This window comes from Cryptotermes secundus, unplaced genomic scaffold (assembly GCF_002891405.2).
Source record: "Cryptotermes secundus unplaced genomic scaffold, Csec_1.0 scaffold1175, whole genome shotgun sequence".
In the NCBI taxonomy this organism is placed as follows: domain Eukaryota; kingdom Metazoa; phylum Arthropoda; class Insecta; order Blattodea; family Kalotermitidae; genus Cryptotermes; species Cryptotermes secundus.
In genome coordinates this window covers 9,438-22,858 of record NW_019720732.1, presented here as the reverse complement: position 1 = coordinate 22,858, position 13,421 = coordinate 9,438, and the positions used below count along the sequence as shown (strand labels likewise).

At 40.0% G+C, this 13,421-nt stretch overlaps 1 protein-coding gene across 1 annotated transcript in view; it reads right to left on the bottom strand.

Annotated features, from left to right (window-relative positions):
• Positions 1 to 1,599: 1,599 nt before the first annotated feature.
• Positions 1,600 to 13,421, bottom strand: part of LOC111873028 (protein zwilch homolog) — a 20,263-nt gene continuing 8,441 nt past the window's right edge. Inside the window, exons 5-8 of the mRNA XM_033754973.1 lie at positions 11,486 to 11,633; positions 10,605 to 10,693; positions 7,648 to 7,763; positions 1,600 to 1,701 (exon numbers count right to left, since the gene is read on the bottom strand). Of these exons, the coding sequence (XP_033610864.1) occupies positions 1,619 to 1,701; positions 7,648 to 7,763; positions 10,605 to 10,693; positions 11,486 to 11,633 (436 nt within the window). The 3' untranslated portion in view covers positions 1,600 to 1,618. The remainder of the gene's footprint in view (positions 1,702 to 7,647; positions 7,764 to 10,604; positions 10,694 to 11,485; positions 11,634 to 13,421) is intronic.

Genomic DNA, 13,421 nt, shown 5'->3' with positions numbered 1-13,421 from the left:
GAGGCAATCAACAGAAATTCGGTAATGATGCTGATCCTCTTTTGGGCTTATGGTACCATGTGGAATTTGGCTGTGTGGCCAACATTTTGGAGGAAATGGCTTCCTCAGATTCCAGGGTAGAGAAGTAAAGTGAACAGGAAAGTGGTAAATGATAAATTGAGAGGGAAGATGGGCCAGGGGTATGCATGAGCCAATGGGTACTGCTGATATTTGAAAGGACTGTTTCATGAAAGAGATAAACCAGGCAAGAAGCAAAATGTTGGCAACATGGCCCACTTCCACAGCCCTACTGTTGCCCCAAAGCAGGATCAACATTACCAAGAACAATGTTGGGCTTTTATATGTATGTATAGTGAACTATTGGGTAAGAATATACCGCAGAGATTAAATGCGGTGGTGCAGAACAAGAGGCAGAAGTGATGATTACTTCCAGCAATTCATCAAATATAGTTTCTTAGAGTAAAATGCAGAATTCAGAGCAGTGTTCCACACCAAGATGATACATGGAGAACTATGATTGGAAGGATGCCTACCTAAAGAAAAGGATGAAATATTCAATAAAAATATTGAATTGTGATAATTTAAGTCTGAAGCATTTCAAGAAAAATATGTTACATTCACATAAAATGCCTCCTTCAAAAAAAGAAGCAGAACTAATCCACTATATGTGTTGTAAGCATTCTTACAGACACAGGTATATGCTTCAGCATTATGTGACATGAGTAATGTGTGCAACTTGTAACTCTACTGACATTCTTGTAACAGAAGCTCAGGATTCATCTTTTGGTTATAGAACAGTAATGAGTGGTATTGCTTGTATGTTAGTGTCAAGTTTATCCATAACAGGACCTACAATAATTTCTATGATGGAGAATTAAAATTTTTAATCAAAGTTTAATGTAGCATTCTAGACATCTTTAGGAGGATCCTCATTTTTCTATTTTTTGCTGGCAATTAAGACAAATGAATAAAATCTTTGGTAAAATGGTTGTGCAGCATTCATCCTTTTTGTTTTTAGTGCTCTATTTTTGTTAAAATTTAATCATACTGTCATGATAGGGGAGGGGGGGGTTTGGGCCTTGTGCCTAAGACAATATTATAGTCAGATAAGTACTGTAATTCTGATAAAACGGTCCAACATGACTTACACCAGAGGACGTGCCCTTCCAAGCCTTGTTACTTCCAACCTCATTCACACCAGCTATGGGAGAACATCACGTAAACCCAACACGCACACACACTGATAACAGGGGGAAAAAAAAACATTCCTATGATGCACCATACTAGAAAACATGTCAAAGAATATAATGAGCAAAGATATACCCCTCAGTCTGGGATCATAACTTGGCTGTGAAGTCATGAAGTTGGTAGTGGAAGGCTTCCAATAGTGGAAATGTACAACAAAATTATGATGTCAGAAACCTTCTGAAAGGGAGTAGGTTACGGTTAATGCATGTACAAAGGAGCTGACTGCTACTGAAGCCACAGTAATGATGAAAGAAAACTAAATTTACCAACAGCTGTGAACCACATCGTCAGTGCTGCAAGTCTCACCTGCAGAAAGCATCACTAATAATTAACTGTGACATTTCTGTAACTTCCATCTTGGCTGCTGTAATTAAAACAGTTTGTTGCTGAGGCAAGTCAGCTGACTGCAATGAAGATCCTCTTCAAGACCACTTATATCACTCAACTGGGAATCTGTTAAGAAACAAATCAAACACAAATGTACAAGATGTTTCCTATTATCACACTGTTACCAAACAAGTCTGCTAAAGTGGTGACATTTTGGACCTTATTTAGGTGTACAGTTTGGATCTTGGCCAGGACATCAACTACAAGGTGTGTCCCAAAAGTCATGAAATATATTTCTTTCCCGCGCTCCTACTGGTTGGAGCGTGCTGGAACCGGTTGGGTTAGGGGGGGAGGCCTTTAGCTTCACAGCGCGCCCAAAATCAGTCTGCTCGAGCATCGAAGGCGTCAGTATCGCTGATTTAGTGTACATGTGTTTTGTGACCATGTCACTGCGCACGATGGCGGATACTTTCGAACAACGTTGGGCGGTCAAGTTCTGCATAAAGCTCAACAAAAAAGCTGCCGAAACTCACAAACTGCTTAAGCAAGCCTACGGGGAGTCTGCTCTATCATATGTGCAAGTTACAAGGTGGGTGAAGAAGTTTAAGGAGGGCCAGGAAGGAGTGGAAGATGACCCCCACTCTGGACGACCATCAACAAGCCAAACCGATGAAAATGTGACTCGTGTGCATGATTTGTTGAATACTGACCATCAAATGACTGTCCGGTTGTTAGCCGACACTCTGAACATTCCAAAAACCGTTGTGCCTCACATCGTTATGGACGAATTGAACATGCGAAAGGTGTGCGCCAAGCTGGTCCCCAAATTGTTGATGGACGAGGAAAAGGCTAATCGAGTGTTGATCGCTAGTGAATTGAAGGAACGTGTGGAAATTGAACCTCATTATTTAGACTGTGTTATTACTGGTGATGAAACGTGGACATTTGAGTACGACCCAGAAACGAAGCGCCAGAGTGCTGAATGGCACACCTCGGCTTCCCCGAAACCGAAGAAGGTGAAGATGAGCAAATCCAAAGTGAAAACAATGCTCATTGTCTTTTTCGATGCCAAGGGTGTGGTCCACAAAGAGTTTTTACCCCAAGGACAGACTGTCAACGCTCCCTACTACGTGGATGTTCTAGAAAGATTAAGGAAAAGGGTCATCCGTGTGCGAAAAGACATCACCGCTAACTGGCGGCTGCATCATGACAATGCACCCAGCCACACGTCTCTGCTCGTCCGTGAGTTCCTGGCGAAGCACCACGTGGCAACGCTGCCGCAGCCACCCTACAGCCCCGACCTAGCTCCGGCCGACTTCTTTTTGTTCCCGAGGATCAAGACTGCACTCAAAGGACGCCGTTTTGAAAGCATTCAGGCTATCCAAGCGGCCGTGACAACAGCTTTAAATGAGGTTCCAGTCGAGGCCTTTGAGGGGGCGTACCGGGCATGGGAGAGTCGGTGGAAAAAATGTGTAGATGCTCATGGACAGTACTTTGAAGAATATTAACTCTTTGTACCGATATCAATAAATTTAAAAAATATATATATATATTTCATGACTTTTTGGACACACCTTGTATTCTGACTGAGAAGGTACCATCTTGTGGCATGCGATGTCATCATAGTATTTCACCCAAGAAGGTGGTATTTTTCAGTCACTGCACATGACAGCCTCAAATCTCACATATCCTTAGGTTCTTCATGATTTTCCTCAACATCTCCATAAAAAAGCAGGACAGTACCTTAAATTAGGCCAATACCACTTCCTTCCACAATCTTCTCAACCCATTATTCACAATCTTCCAATTATTAAATGCTATATGGTCTGAATTATTGGCAGATTCTTTAAACAAACTAATATATATGGGGAACGTGGGAGTGTAGTTGGTTGAGGCACTATGCTACAAGCTGGAAGGTCACAGGTTCAAGTCCCAATGAGGTAGATTTTTCAATTGACCTAATCCATCCAGCCACACTACGGCCGGGAGGTCGACTCAGCCTCTAACAGAAATGAGTACCAGGAATCTTCCTGGCGAACGGTGCGTAAGGCTGACAACCTCACTGCCATCTGTGAGCTGATTGTCTAGAAAATAAGGGAGCCTCAATGTCTCACAACCATATGGGCCTTCATGGCCTGTTACCTCTATATACATATAAAATAACATTATTACTTAATGTCATTAGGGATATGTAAAATTATGTGGGAACAGGGATTACCAAAGTCAAGGAGGGGTAAAAAAACAGATTTATATTGACACCAATCCCAGATGCAATGGAAAGTTCCTTCATCTGTTGTATATATTAATATCTAATAACTATAAAATCCTATCATCTGGTCACGGTTTTCTTAGAATACTGGAAATAAATCTTTACATTATCTTCAACCCTCATGCTCTTCTTTCGTTCCTTTATCCCATCTGTGCATTCATCTGCTTTCCTCCTTTCTACCATATCCCTTCCATTAGCATCACTGTCACCATCATCATCATCTGCTTTTTCAAGGGATGAGCTTGTTAGCCCATTCTATCCTCAAATATCACGCCATCTTCTTCTTGGCCTTCCTGGATCATGTCTTCCTATTGGTTCATAAGATAAAAATTGCTTGGGAGCTCTTTGTGATGGTTCATCCAATTTGTCTTCCTTTCATGTATTTCCTTCTATCTGAGCACCCCATCATCCTTCCTCTCCCCCTTCTTTCTCCATCTCCTTCATATTAAAACAGTTTAGGTAAACAGCACTCAAAAGATTTTATATTATAGGAGGTGTGAAAGTATGCAAGATCTGAAGCTCTGATGTTGGCTAAGCTTAATATGATCTCTGGCTATCAGCCATGTCAGCTGGTCAGAAACAATTGACATTTCAGGGAGTGTCTCTCTTTATCTCTGCCAGATCCTAATGATGGGGAGAGAGATGTGAATGTACGAACATGTGTCGTAACAATGTTGAAAGTAGTGAAGAAGGGTGTATGTTTAGTATCTGATTGTGAGAGGGGGGGAAGGGGATATCTGCCCCTTCTGCTGAACCAACCAAGCAAGCCTGCTTATCACCAGGTGAACTGTGGACAGGGATCAGCCTTATTTCAGCATGGCAGTAGGTGGCATCACCAGTGATGAAGTCACTGTGCACAGGGTCAACATGCCTTGAAGAAGACTTGGGCCCTGAGCAAGCAGACAATACAGAATCATTAACATCTGGTGTTGGACTGAGCATTATGGAGAAACAATAGGACATGATGCTGAAAAGTGACTCAGCTTTGAAAAGAATGGCATAAGCAGATCCCGTTTTCCTGGCTTTTTGCATGAAAAGGTACTTTAAAGTTATAAATTTTGGATTAATTTGTCAAAGATTTCAGTGCTAACAGCCACTGGGGTAGGAATTATGGACTATGGAATTTTTCTTGGGGATGGTTTCCTATTGCAACAGAATACTCCAGGTGCGTGCAGTCACCATCTTGTCTGCCAGATTAAATTTCTTTAGTTCACTTTACTAGTGTGCAAACAGACAACTTGCATCAGAGGGTGTAATTAATTTCTTCAGGACATGTGAATTGTAATTTTATTATTACTGATGATATGGATAACATGCAGAAGAAGTCATTTCTTTATGATAAGGCTGCATAATATAAGAGTTCTGTGTGTGATCAGACAGAGCCATGTGTTTGGTGAAGCCATTATGAACAGTTACCTTCATGCTCATTTCTGGACTGAGGTAACCAGCCCAAATGACAGTCTTTCTTTATACACAGAGGAGCTCATCCTTACCAGGCAGTTTTGTGAACACTTCTAGAACCTTACTGATGTTATCCTTGTTATTAATCTTTAAGTGCCGAAGTGCCCAGTTTGTGCCAGTCATGAGTAAGGTCGTCGTGGCCAAAGTACCCAGTTGTGGCCAGTCAGGCATTTAAACTCCGCTAGTGGAAGCGCGCGCACACGCCGCTAGTAGAAGCGCATGCACAGTCCTGAATATTTATTTTTAAATGTAGTAATTACCAGACCGACTTAAGTAAAACCCTAATAGAGGAATTAAAATAATACCTTACTGAACAACAGCAAATAAAAATATACGTATGAGTTATGCCAAAACTTATCCACAATCCAGTAATTTTGTTGCAGATTCTGCAGATAGGTATGTTAAAAATATAGTGTAAAATTCGATGTACATACCTTTTTTGTTGTTACCTTCTTGATGTATATATAGGTTCAAATGAAACTACAGTATTCGATTTCACTACGAACGCACACAAAAGAGATCACGCTCTGTATCTCAGCCACGATGCAGCTGTCTGTTCATTCAAATAGAAGGGGCAATAAGCTTTTGCAGCCCTAACGGAACATCTTAGCACTGAAGAGGGGACCCCTATAGCTTTCTCTTGAATAGCCATTCTTTCATTCTTCTGACCTTCAGTCAAGTATTCGAAAATCCGAAGGGTGTAAGCAGCGCTAGCAGAAGACCAAATGATTTTATTGCTTCCATCTGTTTTATGACACCAGAGACTGCTAAAATTTGTCAAGTGTTACAAACAGAAATGAAGTTATAATGCAGAACAACTCTGTGAAGAACTGGGAAACCATTTTTGCAGTACGCATCAAAATTAAAACACAAAAAATTGAAAATAGAGTACAACACTTTGTATTAAAAATTTCAAATCTTCCTTTATAATATGCGACACTATGTTCTTTTCTGAAATAAACAAAGTTATTTCCATCCATTTATCATAAAAATTGAGCTAGATAGAGCATTTTTAAACACAACGCTTAAAATTGATTAAGCGCATAACAGGAACGGACATTTAAACGCAGCGTAGCAACGGGCATTTAAACGCGCACCAGCAGCGGACATTTAAATAAACTCCGGCCAGCTCAAGCTTACCACTATTTCGAAGTCCGGCGTTTAAAGGTTAACATATATTAGTTCTGTTATGAGAAACAAACACCAAAGCAGTTTGACTGATTGTGATCTATAGTCGTAGTCAGTCATGATAGACCAATTCTACTTATACAATTATGTGAACCTCCCCTAGAGAGACAACTTGCATTCAACAGATTATTAAGGGACTGTCTCAAGCAAATCCTGGTCCCTGATCCAAAGCTGATTTGTCTATCCATCCAAGAGGATTATGTCACATGTGCATGATGTCACAGTGTACAGAGTAGCATCCATCAAACACTGAGAAGAAATACCAGTATGTCTTTTGCAAGTGCAACCTTGGGTGGCATAAGGGAGTGCAAGCTACCATACTGGAAGTATCTGAGAAAAGTACTTACACTTCACCATTCACCATAAGAACAGTTTATAATGGCAATCTTGGATTGTACATGGAAGTGCAAGCTGCCATGCAGGAAGTGTATACTGACTTGGGACAGTTGTGTACTAAAATCTTTGGACTTACATTTTGCAAACAGCAACCACTTTCCCTCAAGATCACTGATCACATCCCCCCATATATGTTGGTTCCTTCAGCCCCCAAGGCATCATTGGTTATTTTTGCTTGCCCACATCAGTGCAGACAATCACTTTTATTTGCATCTTCCAACCCATGCATATAAGACAACAAAGTCACACTAATGCTTCTACAATACAGTCTCCATGCAGACTGGTTAAAATTATTGTAGGGGTTAATTTAATTCCCAGTTTACTTTATGTTTGTTTGTCACTGCTGTTTGTCTATATCAGCATATGATGACATCTGGTCCTGGCATGATGTGAGTGAACCATCAACTATCACAATACAGCTTTCATCAGCCTCAGTGACAGGCTCACCACACAGTGCAGTACGTACTGCTGTCAGTTCTTGCGACAATTGGGAATGAATACTCAACAGTGAACAATGATAAAGTTAGGGGGATGGCATGACACAAAGAAGGATGCAACAAGAATAGAGTACTTCCTGCAAGCAATGACCATTAATCCCACAAATTTTTGGAATTATCACTACTTGGTATATGGTGACATCATGCTGGTAAATAATGACAGATTCAATCACAAAACAAGATATATTGACACAGAATTGTAAAAATATATAATTAATTTCTGACTACATTGAAATTAACTGCACTGTTGTGAACACTTACCTGAGATGTCTGGTGACAAAAATGGGAAAGCAGGTAGTGCACTGCAGTGTAGAATGGTGCATATTTTGTAATTTTCTCTTTCCGAAGTGAACTGCATGCATGAACTGGAATACTTCCTGACAACATAGGACCAGCTCATTTACTTCATTTGTATCCTTCAAGATCTTCACAAAATTACACTTATAAATCCTTAATTAAGTGAATGAATTAAGATTATAAGTCTTCTTGGATGTGATGCCATGTACTTTGACAGGAACTTCCAGTATTTCGGAGAATCCTGCTGCCTGCAACTTCAGGAGGAGCACATACTGGAATCTGTCTCCCAAAATACTGGTATCATGTATCAGAAGGCTGAAGTCTTAATAAATATTCATCTATATGAGAACATTAAATCTCATGTATGAAAATAAGGTGGGCTTTAGGTGGCATTCATGCTAATACATAAATTTCAACCGAGAGCAAAGAATCCTGGACACCATAACACTGTGTAGCACAGGCTGGCAATAATAATGTAGCATGCAGAGCCCTTACTATGCAACAGCTGTGAGATAAGCAAATACACCTAAGCCATTTCGAGACAACGGCTCAGTAAACAAGTTCCCACAGCAACGAATCACCATGCAATAACAGAGGTACTTTTGGAAATGGGCTTTTCTACTCTCTCAGTGCAAAGAGGTTATAAGGTCAACTGAAGCAAGAATAGTTCAGTTGAAAGGGGGCCTCTATTTAGACAGAACTAGCCATTGTTAGGAGACATTACCAGGAAACATCTAGTAACAGACTGAGAACACTAGACTGTGTGCTCTAGAGCGCTGTGAAGTGTGCAAATCAGTGATAGAGTTACAGTTATTTGTAGTTACGACCTGTAAGTGGTCAATCCAATTACCAATCCAAACCCCATCTATGAACACAGTCATACTACATGTCACAATATCTTCAGAAACGAGGTGCTATGTTAATTTGATGCTTCACAGTTATCTCTCCAGTCAGAGTGGTATGAACATGTTTTAAGAATGAATAAACAAATCAACCTAAAAGAAAATGGCCATGAGAAGAATTGAAATTGAGATGGGAACAAGAGATTAGGCAAGATGTCACACAGAAGGAGGAACATGGGAAGAAACTGAGGAGGGGGAGGAGATCTGAGAAGATACAGATGGAGAGGCCTGGATGTCCACATACAATGGAAATGTACAAGAAGCCAGAAAACCACCCAAACTACAACTTATGTTCACAACATTCACTGCATAAAAGATACTTATGTTACAGCAACAGCTCACGATTCCTGAGTTATTGTCAGTTTTGAAGAACCACTATCCACGTCAGCCCTCCGATTATTGTAAGGGCAGCTACTGTTTCATAAATCCAACTGGACAGGGCTTTACCTCCATTCCCCCCTCCCATGGTTGTCAATATTCACCATTCATGTCACCTGCCTACACAGCCTGGCCACACACTCCACTCTGCTCATGTTCACCTTGAAGATTGATACATCATGTTACCCAAAACATGGTAGCTACTGACTAGAATTCATGGGGTCACAACCCAAAGACAGTCACCATTGTTAAAAGCTGAAAATACCTTGCAGCATCAAATTTAATACAAACAGCTGCAAATGATTCACTAGTTATATCCAAAACCAAATACACTGCACATGGTAATCATGATGTTTTCCTGCATGATATTTCAACACAAGAGCATCTTTATCACTTCAGAAGTTTGTGAGTGTACTGGAATTAATGAAAATAAAATTTACAAAAATGTGAAATCAGGGAGAGGTCCATTGATATGAAGAGTTTAATGGAAATTTGTCAGTACATTCAAAGCTAACAAGCACACACAAGAGTTAAACAAGAATGTATCCTTTCAAGGTCATGTTTCTTCCTGAAATCACATGAAAGAAATAACATTTTGAGGCTTGAAGCTCATATACATACTGTGCCATTATATGACCATTTGCTAGGCAACACTTCAGTAAACATATTCTCAAAGCAACGCAGTCAACAGTAGGACCTTGGTTGCTTAGTAGCCAACATTTTGGTAAGCACGTTTTCATGACAACAAAACAATTTCCATGGATAAGAAAACTGAAAGTTGTAAACATTGAGAAACCAAACCATTGCTTCAGAATTAACACAGGGTTTCCAAGACAGTGTATCGATAAAGAACAGCAATGTAACCCTTGGAGGCCGTGATCTCTGTTCAGTTCTCTGGCAGTTATAAAAGGAAGTACATTCATGAATTTGAGAGATTCAGATCAGTCTAAGATTAGTCAGAGATTCTTCATAGAGATTTGTCAGACAGACGTCGTTCAGAAGGAGTTCAATATGAGCTCTTACAACTGACTGTAATTGTAAAGGAGTCCCAATAAACACAATCATCAAATCCAGAACCCACTATTATTAGTCATGCTAACCCCTCACATGTGACAATATTTAACATTCAGTTCCTACCTCAAAGGAGGCAGATTGCAACTCAATTACAAAGATCAATCAGTTAATATCACTTGGGGAAACAATCGCTGTTTACAGTGACAACTATTAAAACATAAATACACTGTGGGCAGGGGGAACACGGTAGTGTAGTTGGTTGAGGGGCTATGCTACAAGCCGGAAGGTCACGGGTTCAAATCCCGATGAGGTGATTGGATTTTTTTCAATTAACCTAATCCTTCTAGCCGCACTATGGCCCTGGGGTTGACTCAGCCTCTAACAGAAATGAGTACCAGGAATTAATTAAATAATTTTCTGGGGAGTAAAGCGAGGTCGGAGCGTAAGGCTGACAATCTTACCGCCATCTTTGAGCCGATTGTCTTGATAATGTAGGACCCCTCAACATCTCACAACCCTATGGGCTTTCACGGGCTGGTACAGGGATAGCTTTACTTTTTACACTGTGGGCAAAGTTAATACTAAAGCAGGCGGCACACATAGCTACCTCTGTGCTTCATGTCTCACCTTGGGAGAAGGCTCTTTATTTCCCTGGTGTCAACCGGTGCTTGGAATCTTATGTGGCCTAGTTCCAACAGTTGTGAGAATGACCCAACCTAGAAACAGATAATAACAGTTGCAAAGTTAGAGAATTAGTGACCTCTAGAGACAGAAATGACCTGCTCGCAATACTCTGAGTGGCAAAAGATTGCTGCATGATTGTACAGGGAACAGCGTAAGGTGTTTCCCTGTATGTGACAATGACTTGCTCCCCTTAAACAAAACATCAATGCTGATTATTGTAAAGAGACACAAGATCATCTTAAATTGCACTATCTTGTGGGATGTAACACATGCCATTATTTCCCAGAAGCCAGTACTCTTCAGAACCACTACTGTGAGAACCTCAAATCCTACAAATATTATCACAGTTTATAAGAACTGCTTCAAGTGATCCCCTCCTGCATTCAAGAATATCTCACAACACATAAACGAATTCTGTGACACCTTCAGAACTTCTGAAGTGAATAATTTGCCACACACTTACAGCACACCACACCACTAATTTTACACCGTGATGACAAATATAACCTTAAGATTCCCTCAACATGTAGTCAATAGAAATAACTTGGACCTAAAGAAGAGGCTATAAATAACTGGTTATTCTCCTCTGTGAGCATACTGACAACCAAACACACACACACACAGACAAATCCTATTTCTGAAAGACAGCAAAGCAAGATCTATATTGTGGTCATGATACCATGCCATGTGGTGGGGGCACCAACGTTCCTCCAATTGTTGGTACTCACCCATCAGACTTCATAGTGTCATAACATAGAAGACTGTAATGTGACTCTTCAATGCCAATAAACTTCATACCTCAAGGCAGTACAGTTCTCTCTTACCTGTGTCTCAATATTGTTCAAACTGAAAGCCGCTAGGGATTGCAAGCTGCCCACAGAAAACTTAATTTGAGATTCAGCCAGAAGGAGAATATCCAGCACCACTTGAAGCCTGCCCAGCGTATCAAGCTTTTTGCGTACGTCATTCAAACTGAAATATAAATTTTGATATGTGTTAACTCTCAGAGCTGCAATTGCAAAATTTACTCCAAAATGGCTTCATATGACAAGTATCCTACTGTCACAAAAATCGTACATATGCATGGAACAGAATCATTTTTGAAGAGTCAACAGTTACTGAGATGCTCAAGAAATTCTGTAAATGTTCTGAAATTACTGTTGTATTTTATATTCCCAAATGAATGTTCACGCCCCAACAGAAGATAAAATTGATGATATAAAGGATAGATTCTATGAAGACCTAGAACATGTATTTGATAAATTCCCGAAGTACCCTATGAAAATTTTGTTAGATTTCAATACCAAAGTAGGGAGGGAAGACATTTTCAAACCAATGATTGGGAATGAGAGTTTGCACGAAATTAGCAATGATAATGGAGTTAGCATAGTAAACTTTGTCACATAAAAAAATCTTACTGTCAAAAGTACAATGTTCCCACATCGTAACATCCATAAATTTACTTGGACATCTCCTGATGGAAAGATAAACAATCACATAGACCGTGTTTTGATAGAGGATATGGCACTCAAGCATACTTGATGTCCAATCATTCAGGGCAGCAGATTGTGATACTGACCACTACCTGGTGGTGGCAAGGGTTAGGGAAACACTGGCAGTGAGCAAACAAACAACACACAGAATTCATATGGAGAGGTTCAATCTCAAGAAATTAAATGAGGTAGAGGGTAAAGAGCAGTATTGTGTTGAAATCTCAAATAGGTCCGTGGCTTTGGAAAACTTGGAAACTGAGGTGGATGTTAATAAAGCTTGGGAAACTATTAGAGAGAATATAAAAAGTCTGCCAAAGAGAGTCTAGGTTATTATGCACTGAAGAAGCATAAGTCATGGTTCGATGAAGGATGCTTAAAATTACTACACCAAAGAAAATGAGTCAAATTGCAATGGTTACAGGATCCAAGCAAAATAAATGGGGATAATCTGAACAATATAAGATGTGAAACCAGCAGGCATTTCAGGAACAAAAAGAGGGAATATCTGAAAGACAAAATTGATGNCTTGCAATGAACTGTAAGAACAAGAACATTAGAGACTTGTATAGAGGAATAAATGACTTTAAGAGGGGTTACCAGCCTAGCAGTAACTTAGTGAAGGGTGAGAATGGTGATCTGCTTGCAGATTCCCACAACATTTTGAACAGGTGGAGGAACTACTTCTCTCAGTTATTGAATGTACATAGGGTCAGTGATGTTAGGCAGACAGAAATCCATACAGCTGAGCCATTAGTACCTGATCTTAGACCTTTGGAGGTTGAAACTGCTATTGCAAAATTGAAACGGTATAAATCGCTAGGTAGTTATGAAATTCTGGCAGGAAGTGAAATACTACGTTCCAAGATCCACAATCTAATTAATTCTGTTTGGCATAAGGAAAAACTGCCTGATCAGTGGAAGGAGTCTATTATTGTACCAGTTCACAAGAAGAGTGATAAAACTGACTGTAGTAATTATCGGGGGATATCACTGCTATCAACTTCATACAAAATTTTGTCCAATATTCTTCTGTCAAGGTTAAGTCCATATATAGATTAAATCATTAGGGATCATCAGTGTGGGTTTCAACGTAACAGATCAACTACAGATCAGATCTCTTGCATTCATCAGATATTGGAGAAAAAATGGGAGTACGATGAGACAGTACATCAGCTATTCATAGACTTCAAGAAAGCCTATGATTCAGTTAGGAGGGAAGTATTGTACAATATTCTGATAGAGTTTGGGATACCCATGAAACTAGTTA